We start from the raw sequence: 12,971 nt of genomic DNA, 5'->3' as shown, positions 1-12,971 counted from the left end.
TGGCGTCCTGGGGGTCTGGCCCAGCCGCAGAGTTGGAGGAAGTCGGTGGGAACAGACGTTTCTGGCAAGCTTTTCTCCTTCCTGCCTCATCGCTTAGCCAGAGACACCCCGTCCCCAGAAGAGCAGAGTGGGCATCGGAGACCACCCAACACCCCCTGCCAGAGACCCGACCAACTCCAACCCACCCGCACTGGGGTCAGAGAAGGCCCCATCTTGCTGCGTGGACCCAGGCCAGTCATTGCCCTCTCTGAGTGCACCTGAATCCTGATGACCAGGGAACCGTTCCGCTGCGTGCCCACCCGGGGAGGTGCAAGCTCTCAGCAAGCTCAAGGCCCTCTTCTCTGGGGCCCCTGGTCAGGCTCCCCAACTCCCTTTCCGTGCCTGGTCCACAAAGGTTTGCATGCCCCACCCTAACTATCCTCAGCTTTCCAGACCAGCCAGGTGGTCTCATGCCACTGTGTCTGCCCTGCTGTGCCCTCCTCCAGGCCGGTGCAGGCACATGCCCACACACTTGTCCGAGCACAGCACAGGCAGCACCCGGACAACAAGCGAGGGGAACCCCTGTTCCCCATTGGTCTAGAGGCCTCAGGGTGTCCTTTGCCCCGGCCCCCTTGACTCATCAGTAGTTGGCCTTTCTGTGGGCCTCCGGGGGCCATTCTCCAGGTGTGGCTCCTGGGCCTCACAATGCAGATTCCTGGACCCCATCCAAACCTGGCATGTCAGAACCTCTATGGCTGGGGCCTACACGACTGGTTTTCTCCAAGCTCCCGGGCGGGATCCCTGGACTCCAGGCTGGGCCCCAGCTGAGAAGCTGCCTGGCTGAGGTCCGCTGCTGGCATCTCAGCTTCCTGTAGCCATGTCCACCCCTAAGCCCCAGGATGTCCACTTCTTCTGTCACGTGGGACCTGCTGGACCCCATCCTGGAGAAGGACAGCTCTTAGTGCCGCGAATCAATGGCGCTTCCCGTCAACTACAGCGTAGGTGCCACACCGTCAACTTCTGCACCTGCTGGATAATCCTAAAGTCACCAGGTGGTGGCAGGGCTCCTGAAGGATTTGCTCATGTCCCACTTAGACCCCACAGATGGATCCTGCCTCCCTGTCGCAGCCTCTCTCCCTGCCTTCTCAGCCCTCCTTCTCCAAGGACGCGGGGTAGCCTGGGGGCTTTCAGCCCTCTCACAGTCACGCCACGTCAGAGCGGCCTGGGACAAGTCTCTGGAAAACAGGGAGCACAAGGCACCCCTCAGGATTGTGATCTGAAGGCAAGCTGTAAGAGCCCCAGGGGATATGTGGGCGCCCCCTGGGAGTCGTCTGTTGGAGCATGTCTCCCCGGGACATGTTGAAGTCCTAACCTGACCCGGGGACCTGAGCGTGGACCTTGTTTGGATATAGGGTCTTTGAAGACCTCAGTTAACATGAGGCCAGGCCAGAGCAGGGTGGGTCGAAGGAAGCCGTCTTGTTGTGTGAAGATGGAAGCTGAGGCTGCAGACTAAGGAGCACTGGGGTGCCCAGTGCTGGGAGAGATACCCAGGACCTTTCTAAAGAGCCATCCGAGTGGGGACACCCCGAATTCAGGCTCCTGGCTTTCGGAACGGAGACAATACACATCTGTCATTTTTCACCACGTCCTTGGTGGCACTGGGTTACAGCAGCCCCAGGAAATCATGACACACGCCAAACCCCGGTTAGAAACAGGCCAAGCCTCCACCAGGGGCTCCAGGCACATGCTGCTCCTCCTCCACCCCAATAACCCTCAGCCCAGGAGTCAGTGAGCACACTGGGGATTAGAAAGGCCCAGAAACAAAGCACACCAGGGGCCTTCCAGCCTGCCCCAACTGTAGGCTCAGAAGCAGGCGCGTCCCAGCCCTGAAACCAGAAGCAGCCAACAGGACAGCCACGGGCGCAGAGTGGGTGGGGTACAGACCCCGAGTTACCTCTTATGGATCGTTTCCCCACGGGGGCTACTGTTCTCTGTACTGTCTTGGTAGCTTCAAAGGAAAAACCCATAGAGAGCCTCATTACAATCAAGCTGACCATGGCCTTGGCCAGGCCTTCTTCACATGCCCGTGGCCATCACAGGGAGGCTGGCCGGGGTGTGTTCTGGGAAGAAGCAGGTGGGGGAGGAGAGACCTGGGCTCCTGTCCCTGAGCTGGGAAGATCACAAGAGCCACAGAGGGGGGCAAGCCCCGTGCCCATTAGCAGATGCGTGGATGACACAGTGTGGCCCCTCCATGAAGCTCAGGGTGGCTCTGAGCCTCGGAGTGGTCGGGCCTGGGGACGTAGCCACGCTGAGTGATGAGGTGCACCTCTAAAGGGCAAATCAAGCATGCTCCATGTATGTGACATATCTAGGCAGGCAGGTGGACAGAGGACACCAAGGGAAGCAGGGGGGTGGGGTGGGGTTGTTGCTGAGTGGGGCGGAGTTTTGGGGAGGGGATGCAATAAAATGGGAAACGTTGGGTGGTGATGGTTCCACCACAGGGCGCACACAATGAATGTCACTAAATCGTACGAGTAAACGTGTGTGGAAAGGCCACACAGCAGCTCCGGAGCTCTGAGCCCTACCTCAGGCTGAGAGAAACAGAGACTTGACCTTCCACGGGGCAGCCCGTACCCAGAGCCCTGGCTGCCTGAGCTCCTCCATGGAGCAGGCACCCCACAGTGCAGAATCTAAGTCCCCCCCCCCCCACCCCGGCAGGTGAGGAGGGAAGTGCTCAGCCTGGCTGTCCCTAAACGGCAGGTGGACATTCTTACTCGCAGCCCCTGGGTGGTGCAAATGATTACCAAGCTCATCTGCTAACTGAAGGGCTGAAAATTTAAAGCGCCCCCCTAAAAAAAAAGATGCCCCAGAAGAAAGGCCTGGCACTCTACTTCCCCCAAACCAGCCACTGACCCCCTCTGGAGTCCAGTCCCCCTCTGACACACGGGGGTCCCCACAAGTCAGAATCGACTCGATGGCAACCGGTAAGCACTGGGCTGCTTGACTTCAAGGGCAGAAGTTCAAAAAACACATCAGCCGCTCTCAGGGAGAAAGATGAGGCTGGCCCCTCTGACGCAGAGGTACTGCCTTGGAAACCCTATAGGGGGTCTATGAGGCAAAATCAACCCAATGGAAGTGGGCACTTCTGGGGGGTGCGGTTTAGACGGGCTGTTATTCTTACAAGCAAACTGGCTAAAAGCAACTGGACTGAGTCCTGCTGCTGGTACTCAAAAATGTCAGGAAGGGGCACACAGTGAGACAACTCATCTAGGGCTATCAGGCTTGCTAAAGGGATCAGAACACCCCCAGCAAGTTAAGCTGCCCAGTGGCCGTGCCCTGTGTGAGGTCACCCAGGCTGCTGTGCTGTGACCACCAACAGTGGCCACAGATCTCCACCTCAGAAACTTGTCCAAGGCTCAAAATGAAAACAAATGCTGCCCGCCGTGTTTGGGTCAGGTGCTGACCAGCTCCCACGGGCTCCTCCTGTCCAGGGGCCTTCAGAGGTAGGGGGGAAGCTCCTGTGGTTGCTGTTTGAACCCACCCTGTGGGGCAAGAGCAGCTGTGGCTTCCGTAGAGGCTACAACCAGGAACATCCCACGGAGCACCTCCCCTATGGAACACGTGGGTCGCCGAGCAGAATGGGATGCCTCTCAGAGATGGGAGCGGTACTGACCACTCACCTCAGACCATCAGGCTTGATAGAGGGTGAAGTCAAGGGAACATTCTCTTACCAGTGCTGGGCGGTGTCTTTGGGGACGGGGTGGTTTTCGCTGGAATCCTGGTGGCATTGGCTGGGCCTTTCTGGCCGGGAGGGGCGGCTCCCCGGGGTGTGGCGATCCTCGTTCCAGGTTTCTCTGCCCCCTGTAAAGGGAATCAGGGCACAGTGGTTTTGACGCTGGGAAAATGTTCCTGCCACTAAATGCCAGCCCCACGCTCTTGCTGTGTTGCAAAACTCGGCGAAGATTGGGAGTGACCCTGTGTCTAATAGGTGGAGCGCATGTCTTCTGCTGTCAAAAGGGTTTGCCAGGCACGCAAGCCCACAGCTCCACCCACACACCAGGTGCCCAGACCACAGATGCCCCTGGAGGAACTGTTTACATTCATGATCAACATGAGCGGTGCTAATGTGTTTTTATCAGAAGGCGATAAGACTTATAAAAATGATCTGGTCCATGACCCACTCATCAGTGTTCAGTGAGCAGGTGGGCTGTGCCAAAGTGGTCATGGGTTTTCTGACTGTCAATATGGGTGGATGTGAGTGGTGCTTGGTTTCCCCAGAGGCACTCGGTTTATGGAGCTATATTTCAACTTGACCACGAGCTTAGAATGGAGCTAGGCCATTTTCTTTGGTTCTCCTCTGAGCTACCCTGAGGCTTCCATGGTGTGAGGTGTGCTCGGAGCCCTGGGCAGATGGACCCCCGCCATCAGTTATGACACGGACCAAAGGTTTGCAGAGAGTGTTGGCACAGCAGACTACTGGTCAGGGCCAGTTGCTGGGCTTGGTGGCCGGGTAGCTGACCTTCAGACATCATACAAACTCAGATCGACTGGTGTTAACCAAGGTCCTCCAGATGGTTCGGGAGGGCGGATGGACTAGGAAGGCAGGTGCTGGGGCACAGTGAGGCTGCCCTACCCAAATCAAGGCAATCTGGAAATGTTTCCCATTCTGAAGACGGGAATGGACGAAGGCATCCAATTCGATGGGTTCCCATGTTTCAAACCAGGGTCCCCCCTGGAGCTGGGAGAGGCTAAGGGCAGCTGAGAAGCATGACTCCCATCCCTTTTCTTCCCCTCTTGGACCAGAAATGAATCTGTTCCACATGGAGCTTCCATGAGCGAGCCTCTCTGTGGAAAGGTCTCAGCGGGAGACCTCAGAACCGACAGCCGACGCCGGAGAACCGCCTGAGAGCTGCCGGGCGCTTGTCAAAGGTGGTGTCCTTACCTTGCGTTTCATCTCCTTTGCTCCAGAGCTGCCGGTTCGGGGTGTGACAGATGAGACGTGTTTAGGAGAGGAAGATGGCTCTGGGCACTCGGCAGGGCTGGAGGGTTTGATCAAAGGATCTGAGCTACCAGGAGTGGGGCGTTTGGGGCTAAGGCAAGGCCTACTGTTCAGGGTTCTAGCGGAGCAAGGTGTGGATGTCTTAAACATAAACATAAATAAAATCAAAATAAAAGTCAGCACATAATGGAGGGAAACAAACTGAAAAAGGACAGTGACTAAAAGTAAGCGAGGCAGGTCAAGGTTTAAAGCTGTGCTCTATCTCCCAGCGGTTCGCAGCACGTACCCTTAAGCCGAGAAAGCAACACCACCCCCTGCTGGACATGCAGGTAGGTGTCGGTTCAATCCTCAGACTGCCGTGCCCAGAGATGATGGGCATCGGGACGCTTACACATGGCTGGAACTTGCTAAGAGGAGGATCCAGGGGTCAGAGTTCTACTATGTCCTCTCGCTAGCTCACTGGATCATCTTGGACCCCCTTCTTTGGGGACCACTGGTGTACAGGAAGTTCACACCCAACAAGTTGATGGAGAAGACATCTCCAATGGGTGCTGGGCCAGGAGCACCCCAATTTCTGCTCTGTTCCAAGTGAGGAGAGTTCACGTGTGCCTGCTCACCTGGCCCTCTTCCACCGTGACAGAATCAGAACTGCAAATGTCAGCGCTGTGCTAATTCGAAATGTTAGGGGTTCTGCCTGCCACCAAGTAGGTTCTCGTTCTCTCTCTCTCTCTCTCTCTCTCTCTCTCTCTCTCTCTAATTCGAAATGTTAGGGGTTCTGCCTGGCACCAAGTAGGTTCTCGTCCTCTCTCTCTCTCTCTCTCTCTCTCACACACGTACTTTCTTTCTGATGAAAGTCTCAAATAAAGCTCATCTGAATCCATCCCGTGAAATCCAGCTCTGATGTCAATCCAATGTTAACTTCTGAATCTATACGGTCCATGAAAGGCAACAGCCTGGGTGGGGCTGGAGGCCACAGAGGCTCACAGAAAGGACACGGTGGGTGGCGGTTGACACCTGTGGTTTGAACCAACTGCTTCTGGAAGGCATGGATGGGGACCCTGGCCCTCCGGGAGAAGAGTGGGCCGGGGAGGGCAGGGCCCCGCCTTCGGGAATTAAAGCAGAGAAGCTAAGACTAGCGGGGCTCCAGGGAGGGAGCCGTTGCAGAGCAGACTGCAAACCTTACTAGGCAGTTCACACTTGGGTCCTCACTGCCCCTTGGGGTCCCAGCTGAAGCGGCGAGGCCCTCTCCGTGGCCTGCCTGGCGAGGAGAACCCCAGGGATGGGCAGTGATGAGCGAGAGAGAGACAGGCTGGTGACAAGGAGGACGAGGTGGGGGGTGGGCTGGCTGAGGTTTGCGGTCAACCTGCCCCTGACTAGCCTGTGAGCAACACCTGGCCAGTGTATACTGAATGAGGGAATCGACACATGAAGGAGGCAGGTACGGATGACCAGAAGCTCCTGCGACCCCTCCAACTCTCCAGGGCAGAGCCCTCTAGGTCTCGGCAGGGCCCTCAGCTGCCTCACCGGGGCCCGGGGTAGCCGAGCCAGACTTGTTCACAGCAGAGTGTTCAGGCAGTGACCCTGAACACCACGCCCACCCCACTCTGCCCAGCTCCCATCTGCCATCGGAGACACATTCGGGGCTCCAGGATTTGCTAAAGCCCAAATGCTTCAGGCAGAATTTATGTGGGGAAAATCCCAGTTATCCTTAAGGAAAATAGGTCTTCCCTTGAGGCCAGGGTGGGATTTTCCTGGGGGAAAAGCAACAACAACTCTACGGGAGCGTTTTCCAGGTTCCAAGTCACCAGGGAGGGAACAACCTCAGAGGCCTGGTTGCGAACGTGGCCTTGGGGCAGGGAGACAGCCTTGGCCACGGTTCCCTGGGCTGGTTCTGGAAGCTGACCAGGGCGCACCTCCATCACCTCCTGGGCGCCATCTCCAGATGGGTGAGCGGCACATTTCTCAGCTCCCCACTGCAGCTGTGTATCAAGTTTCCCCGCCTCTCACATCCATCCTTCCAAGTGGAACTTCACTTCCGCGGAGCCAACCCACCGTTCTAGAATGAGCACTGGCCACTCATATTTCCAGGTCTGTGTCGTGGTGTCCCTCCCCGTGGCTGGTCCCCCATTCCTGCGCCACCGACTCTCATTTGCATTCCCTTCATGGCCGACCTCCTGGCTTGCTCTTTTCTAAGGGCTTTTCTGGAACATTCCGCTCAGGTTGGCGAGAACTTCCTTGCTCTACGTTTCCTCAGCCCCCTAATTAGATGGTATTTCCTATGCCTCCCGGATCACATGGATACTGATGACAGAACCTGGATCTCTAGCAGGACGTGTCAGATGTAAACAACCCAAGCTTTACTACAGAAAATCCAAACGTCCCTACATGTAGGATGAAGGTCTCATGTCAACAATGACAGTAAAATGGCATTAAGGAGTACGAATTCATGACTCTGCTGGGTGCCCTTACCTGGAACAAGGATGCCCATGAATAAATGTTGGACTTTTTCTTTTTAAAGCTTGCAACACAAATACAAAACACTTCAGAATGGCGGCTGTCCTTTCGTGACAAGCGCCCCACACGTATGGCATGTGAGGACGAACCCAGATGTTCCCAGTGAACTCGGCCAGCACCGGGGTGTCTCGGCGTCACCAGCTTACCTTTGCTCTTTTGTCATCGCTTCCAGTCCCGTCTTTGCTTTTACTGACCATGCGAGCTGGTAAAACAGAACACGAGAACGTGTGTTACGGCCCGTCCTCACCGCGCCCTGGCAGCCAGAGCTCTGCACACGTTCCCGAGACCGGTGCAGCGTGCTTGTCCAGCGTTGCTCTCGGGCTTGGCGGAAGCCGGGTTGTTTTTTTTCCCCCGCTTGAATCTGTTAGGTCTCACATGGTCAGTATCAACACAGCAAGCTGGGTGTTGCTCAGAGCAACCTGGTGAGAGGGGAGAGCAGGCTGGCCGAGGGTGGGGACATGCAGAAGGGACACAGGAGGAACCGTTTCAGGCCCAGGAGCTGTCTGAGGCAGGTGAAGTCACCCTCACACTGCAGGCCTCACTACCTGCCTGACCGGCTTCTCCTGACCTCTGCCAGGTGGCCCCATGCAGCTGAGGGCAACCCCGCTTTCAGAGGGCTGCTGCACAAGGCCCAGGGCAGGGATGACTAAGCTCGGTCAGGCTCTAGGAAACCTCCAGACTTCCCCCTCAGCTCATGCTGTTGCCCAAGGTTCAGGGTGGGTGACACCACTCCTCTCCCCGGCAGCCAACACCCTCTAGGCCTCTTAGGGACAGACTGGGACCACCTCTCTGTCCCCTGCCCATGCTGCCAGCTTGACAGAGGTCCTGCTGCTCACCTTCCCGGGTCTTCTCCTGCTGGCCATCTGCCACCAGCACAGGTGAGCTTGGATGAAACATCGTATACCCTGCGGCTAGGTTGTAGCCCCTGAGGCTGCCCTGCAGGCCCTGGGCCTTCAGTCACCACCGGCCCACTACTCTCAGATGTGACCACCCATGGTTGAGGTAGGTCTTCCCAACAACAGGTCTTGGAAGGAGATGGTCGCTATTCTGACTCATAGTGACCCCATGTGCCAGACCAGCCACACGGAGGTTATCATGGTTGTCTCTACAACAGCAAAGTGCCCGGTCTTCTCTCCCACAGGGTTGCCAGGAGGAGGGGGCACTCAAACTGCCAACCTTTTGGTTAGTAGCCAATCTCTTAACCATTGGGTCACCAGGGCCCCTTGAAAGTGGACGAATAGCTGCTCTTCCTGAGCAATCAGTATCTCCTTCCCCCAAATCAGCCACAAGCAGGCATCCAACAGCCTACAGATAACATCTGGACTTTAAAACTAAACTGCCGGCCTCTGAGTTTAGAAGCCACCACACCTTGGTGAGAGGCACCTACCAGCATCGCTTCGAAGGACAGCCACTGATGAGAACTGGTTGGTTATCTGTTCTCCTCCTTGGTCTCACGCATGCCCTATGCCCCTGAACCCTGAGCCTGTCTGCCGTGAGATTTCTAGATGGACCAGTATCGCTTCCTTCTCTAGCCCGAAGTGTTCCCACGACACGGCAGCAGCAGTTGAATTTGTTCAGACACTGATGCCCGAGTCCAGCCAAGACTGTGTCAAGCATGCGACAAGGTCAGTATTTCCCAATTTGGGGTTAGCAGGTGGGGTCAAATAAATGTGACAAGCCCTTCTCCCCCTCCTTCTCAGAGGGTCCCAAGGGGCATCAGGGCAAGCGAGCCTCAGAAATCCTGCCACAGCAAACCCTGGTTACATCTGTCTAGCGTGTCCTTGTGCAGACCTAGGCCCTGGACCTCGCTTTCCCTCTGATAGACCCGATTCCGTGCAGTGGGCCCGTTTGAGACAGACCATCATTTCAGAAAACACTCTAGTCAACTGTTTAAGTTATAGTTACGTCTCCCTAATATTCTGGAATATAAGCTATGTTAAAATATTAACGTTCTTTAAAATATAGGTTTCAAAATGTTTCTTGACAAGTAGAATCTAATTAATATTGAACGAGTGTTTCCAACGGATTGCTCAGTAGCATTAAATGCTGGGCCCTGCAAAGAATTCTACAATGCCTGCCCTGTGCCCATGAGGTCTCTCCTGGAAATGGTCTCCTCTGTGACTGGACAGAGAGGTGCTGACACCCCTCTCCCACCTCTTCAGACTCTGAGGGCAGCTGGGGTTCGGGGATCGGGGCTCAGGAAAGGCAGAGACCTCTGCAGCACCCACACAGGGAGCGAAGGAGGCATGAGCCATAGGGAGGAAGGAGTTTCTTTGGACCAGAGTCGACTGGCTTCACTGGTTCCCCTGTAACAAGGCACGGTGATGTGGGGGTGGGAGCTATGAGCCAAAGGCTCAGCTTAGGCTCTTGGCCACTTCCAAATGCTTGTGGTGTATGTCACCTGCCGCAGGAGGGAAACAGGCAGCGGTCGCCTGCTCCTCTGTGCTCCCACGGCACCCCTTCAGCATCTTCTGGAAGGCACCATGGCAAACAGGAAGGGCTGTGCCTGTCCGTGCAGGCTAAATCTGGCACCTTCAGTTAACTCTCCGGTGACCTTTCTGCAAGTACTTTCTGAGCCTCAGTTCCCCATCTGCAAAGTGGGGCTGATGACACTCCATTGGGAGAGCTGTCAGGATTCTAAGCAAGGAGTAAGCCCTTAAAAATGGGGAGGCCTGGCGCTCTCTGTGGAGTGGGGGCCCCCAGCCTGCCGCGGGCTGACGGGCCCCACCACTGCGGCAGGTCAAGGGCGCTGAATAATGGCTGAGGGAGGCGGGAAGCACCGGGTGGGGGTGTTTGGCGGCATGCAAATGCCTGGCAAGCGTGAGCTGAGCGAGCGAGCTGCCAGAGGCGCAGAGGGAAGCCGCGCCGCCCTGTCCCTGGTGGATGCAGCGGCTGTCCGGGGACCCTCAGAAGCGGTGGGAGCCAAGGACGCGCTGGCAGCTCAGTGGCGGTCCCCGCGGCCTGGGTGGCGCAGGAGGTCCCCAGGGCTGTGCGAGGGCGCTCAAGGCACAGACCTTTGAGTTGAGGTACTCGGCTGACCGGCCTCCCCTGCAGCCCAGCTGCAGGATGCTTTGGGGAAGGTTCTGGAAGGTGGGTCTCTTGGGCGTTCTCCTCCACAGCGGGACTTGGGGCCTCGGGCTCCTCTCCAGGGCTCCCGGGTGGCAGGGCGACTCCTTCCAAATCCAGCTTGGGGCCTTCTCCGGCGTCCCGCACGTTGGCTTTGATTTCCACGTGGAACGTGAACTCGGCCGGGGCCTCCTGTCCCTCCGCCGGCAGCCCGGCGCTGGGCACGTTGGGCTCTGGGACCTGGGTCTCCGTGGGCGCTTCGGGGAGGAAACCAACAGGGAGGGGGATGGCACCCTCTGCTGGGAAGCCCCGGGGGCCGCTGGCCGGGCTGGGCACAGCCTGGGGAGGGGGCCCGACAGGGGGATGGGCGGCCAGTGGCTGTGGGGAGTCCTGGGGCGAGGACTCGTCGATGTCACGGTCTTCATCGACCTGCTCTTGGCCCACCGGCCTCTCTTTGCACGGGCCGCCCATCAGAAGGGACCCCGTGGCGGGCAGGTTTTCCAGGAGGCTTCTGCAGATGTCCTCAGACCCCGGGCTGTGCGGGTGGGGCGCGCGGGGGCCTTCAGGCACGACGGAGGCCCCGGGCATGTGGGCAGCCAGTTTCGGGCTCAAGTCCAGGACTCCTGGACCGGGGGTCTCTCTGCCCGGGAGCCATGGCTCACGGCGAAGGCCTTCGTCGGTCGCATCAGGGCCCTCAGGCTCCGTCTGGAAATCTCGGGAGGCGGGCCCCCTCCAGGCCACACGCTCCTGGGTCCACTGCGCATGTGGCTGTCCCCACGCCCGCCGGGGTTCCGGAGAGCTGTGTGCTGGAGCAGCAGCCAGAAGGATGGAATGGTGTTGAGCAAGGGGAGCGACCACCCCAGAAGCTTCTCTGCTGGGTCCGGGCTGACCCACAGCGCCAGGCGCACTGGCCAGGGGTCCCAGCCCCTCAGGCGCCTCCCATGGGTGGGCGTCTGGGTTTGAGGAGGCAGGGGTGGCACATGGTTAGCAAGGACTTGGTCATTGTTGAAGAGTCAAATGAGAGCGGTAAATGTGGGCAGCGTCAACCGCCCACCTGGTGAAGAAAAAGGGGCACACGCCGCCGGGGCTCCCCTGCGGGGGCTGTCTACATTGAAGGAAAGCCCTTGTGGTCCTGCCACCCACTCGCTCAGTAGTCCTCAATGAGCGCCTGCCCTTTCTGGGCCTCCGTGCCTTGTCTGTAAAGAGAGTCTTGGATCTGGCACCCTCTGAGGCTCTTGCTGGGGTGGGCATTATTCCTCTGCCTGCTGGTGGGCTCTGGCTGACACAGAGCATGCCAGCGTAGGCCAGGTCTGGCCATCCTAAGTCTACTCCAGCCAAAACCAAACTCGCTGCCGTGAGTCCATTCCCGCTCAGCGGACTGGGTGAGACAGAGTAGAGCTGCCCCTGTGGCTAACTCTTTAGGGGAGTAGAAAGCCTTGTCTTTCTCTGATTAATCCACAAGGGCTTTAGCAACATCTACTTCTTTCCAGGGGCTGGGGAACAGGGATGTGGGCCCCCTGAAGGTTCTGGCCCTGGGAGGGAGCCTGGCTTGGGTGTGGTAAGGGTCCCCTTTCCGCTCCTGAAATCAGCGCTTCCTTTCTGGCACATGAACCTGAGGGTGCTCGCACAAGCCCTGCCTTAACTGCGTGTTCCAATAGACTTGGAAAATGCAAACGTCCGACCATCAGGAACTGAGCCCTTAAGTCCCTGATAGATCTACTGCAGGTTTCTGTGAACAGAGGCCGGCCCTGAGATTCATCCCGGCCATCGATAAGGGCAAGTCTTTTGCCCTAGGGATAGACCACATGGTGGTCAAGGGTTCTGAACAAAAATGGCATTGCCTGCCCTTCTGGTCCTCCTGTGACTTTAGATAAAGCCACATAAGTGACCGTCCACTAACCTGTGTTAATCGAAAGCCTATGTTTTGGGGGTCTGGCTCAGTCATGTGACTTCCTCTTTGTGCATCAAGGGTAAGAGAATGATGCTGTTTCTTCTTCCTGAAAATTGCTTATTTTAATTTTTTTTAACTTCCAACTCCAAATATCCCACTGAGTCCTAAGAGAATAACCCACCCAGCTACCCAGCTCTCTAGACCAGGCTCCGGCCCCACAGTCAGAAGGTTTTGAAAAAGAAAGTGACTTGGTGATGGGAGGGGGGAAGATGGGGAAACGTGTGCATAATCGCACACATGTATGTCATGGGTGCACACACAGAGCTCACGTGTGACCAGTCCTCTCCTTAGTCTGTTTGGTGCCTGTTGGCTCATGACCAAGGGGGCCCAGCCCAGCTCTGCTCCCTCCTGTGCCAGACTGTGAGCTCACTCTAGTATCCACCAAGTACCTGCCTCAGAGCAAGTGATCAATAAAGGTATCCAGCATGGGGCAACTAGAGCTTTTTTTTTCTTTTTTTTTTT

The 12,971-nt window shown here is 57.1% G+C and overlaps 1 protein-coding gene across 1 annotated transcript in view; it reads right to left on the bottom strand.

Annotated features, from left to right (window-relative positions):
- MAPT (microtubule associated protein tau) overlaps positions 1 to 12,971 on the bottom strand; it is a 106,010-nt gene that overhangs the window by 25,806 nt on the left and 67,233 nt on the right. Inside the window, exons 5-7 of the mRNA XM_030888068.2 lie at positions 7,639 to 7,694; positions 3,701 to 3,840; positions 2,608 to 2,637 (exon numbers count right to left, since the gene is read on the bottom strand). Of these exons, the coding sequence (XP_030743928.2) occupies positions 2,608 to 2,637; positions 3,701 to 3,840; positions 7,639 to 7,694 (226 nt within the window). The remainder of the gene's footprint in view (positions 1 to 2,607; positions 2,638 to 3,700; positions 3,841 to 7,638; positions 7,695 to 12,971) is intronic.

Source organism: Echinops telfairi, unplaced genomic scaffold, assembly GCF_000313985.2.
Source record: "Echinops telfairi isolate 266 unplaced genomic scaffold, ASM31398v2 ScPeMD7_7458;HRSCAF=8496, whole genome shotgun sequence".
Taxonomy (NCBI): Eukaryota; Metazoa; Chordata; class Mammalia; order Afrosoricida; family Tenrecidae; genus Echinops; species Echinops telfairi.
The sequence above is the reverse complement of the archived record's forward strand: the minus strand, read 5'-3'. Positions and strand labels throughout refer to the sequence as shown.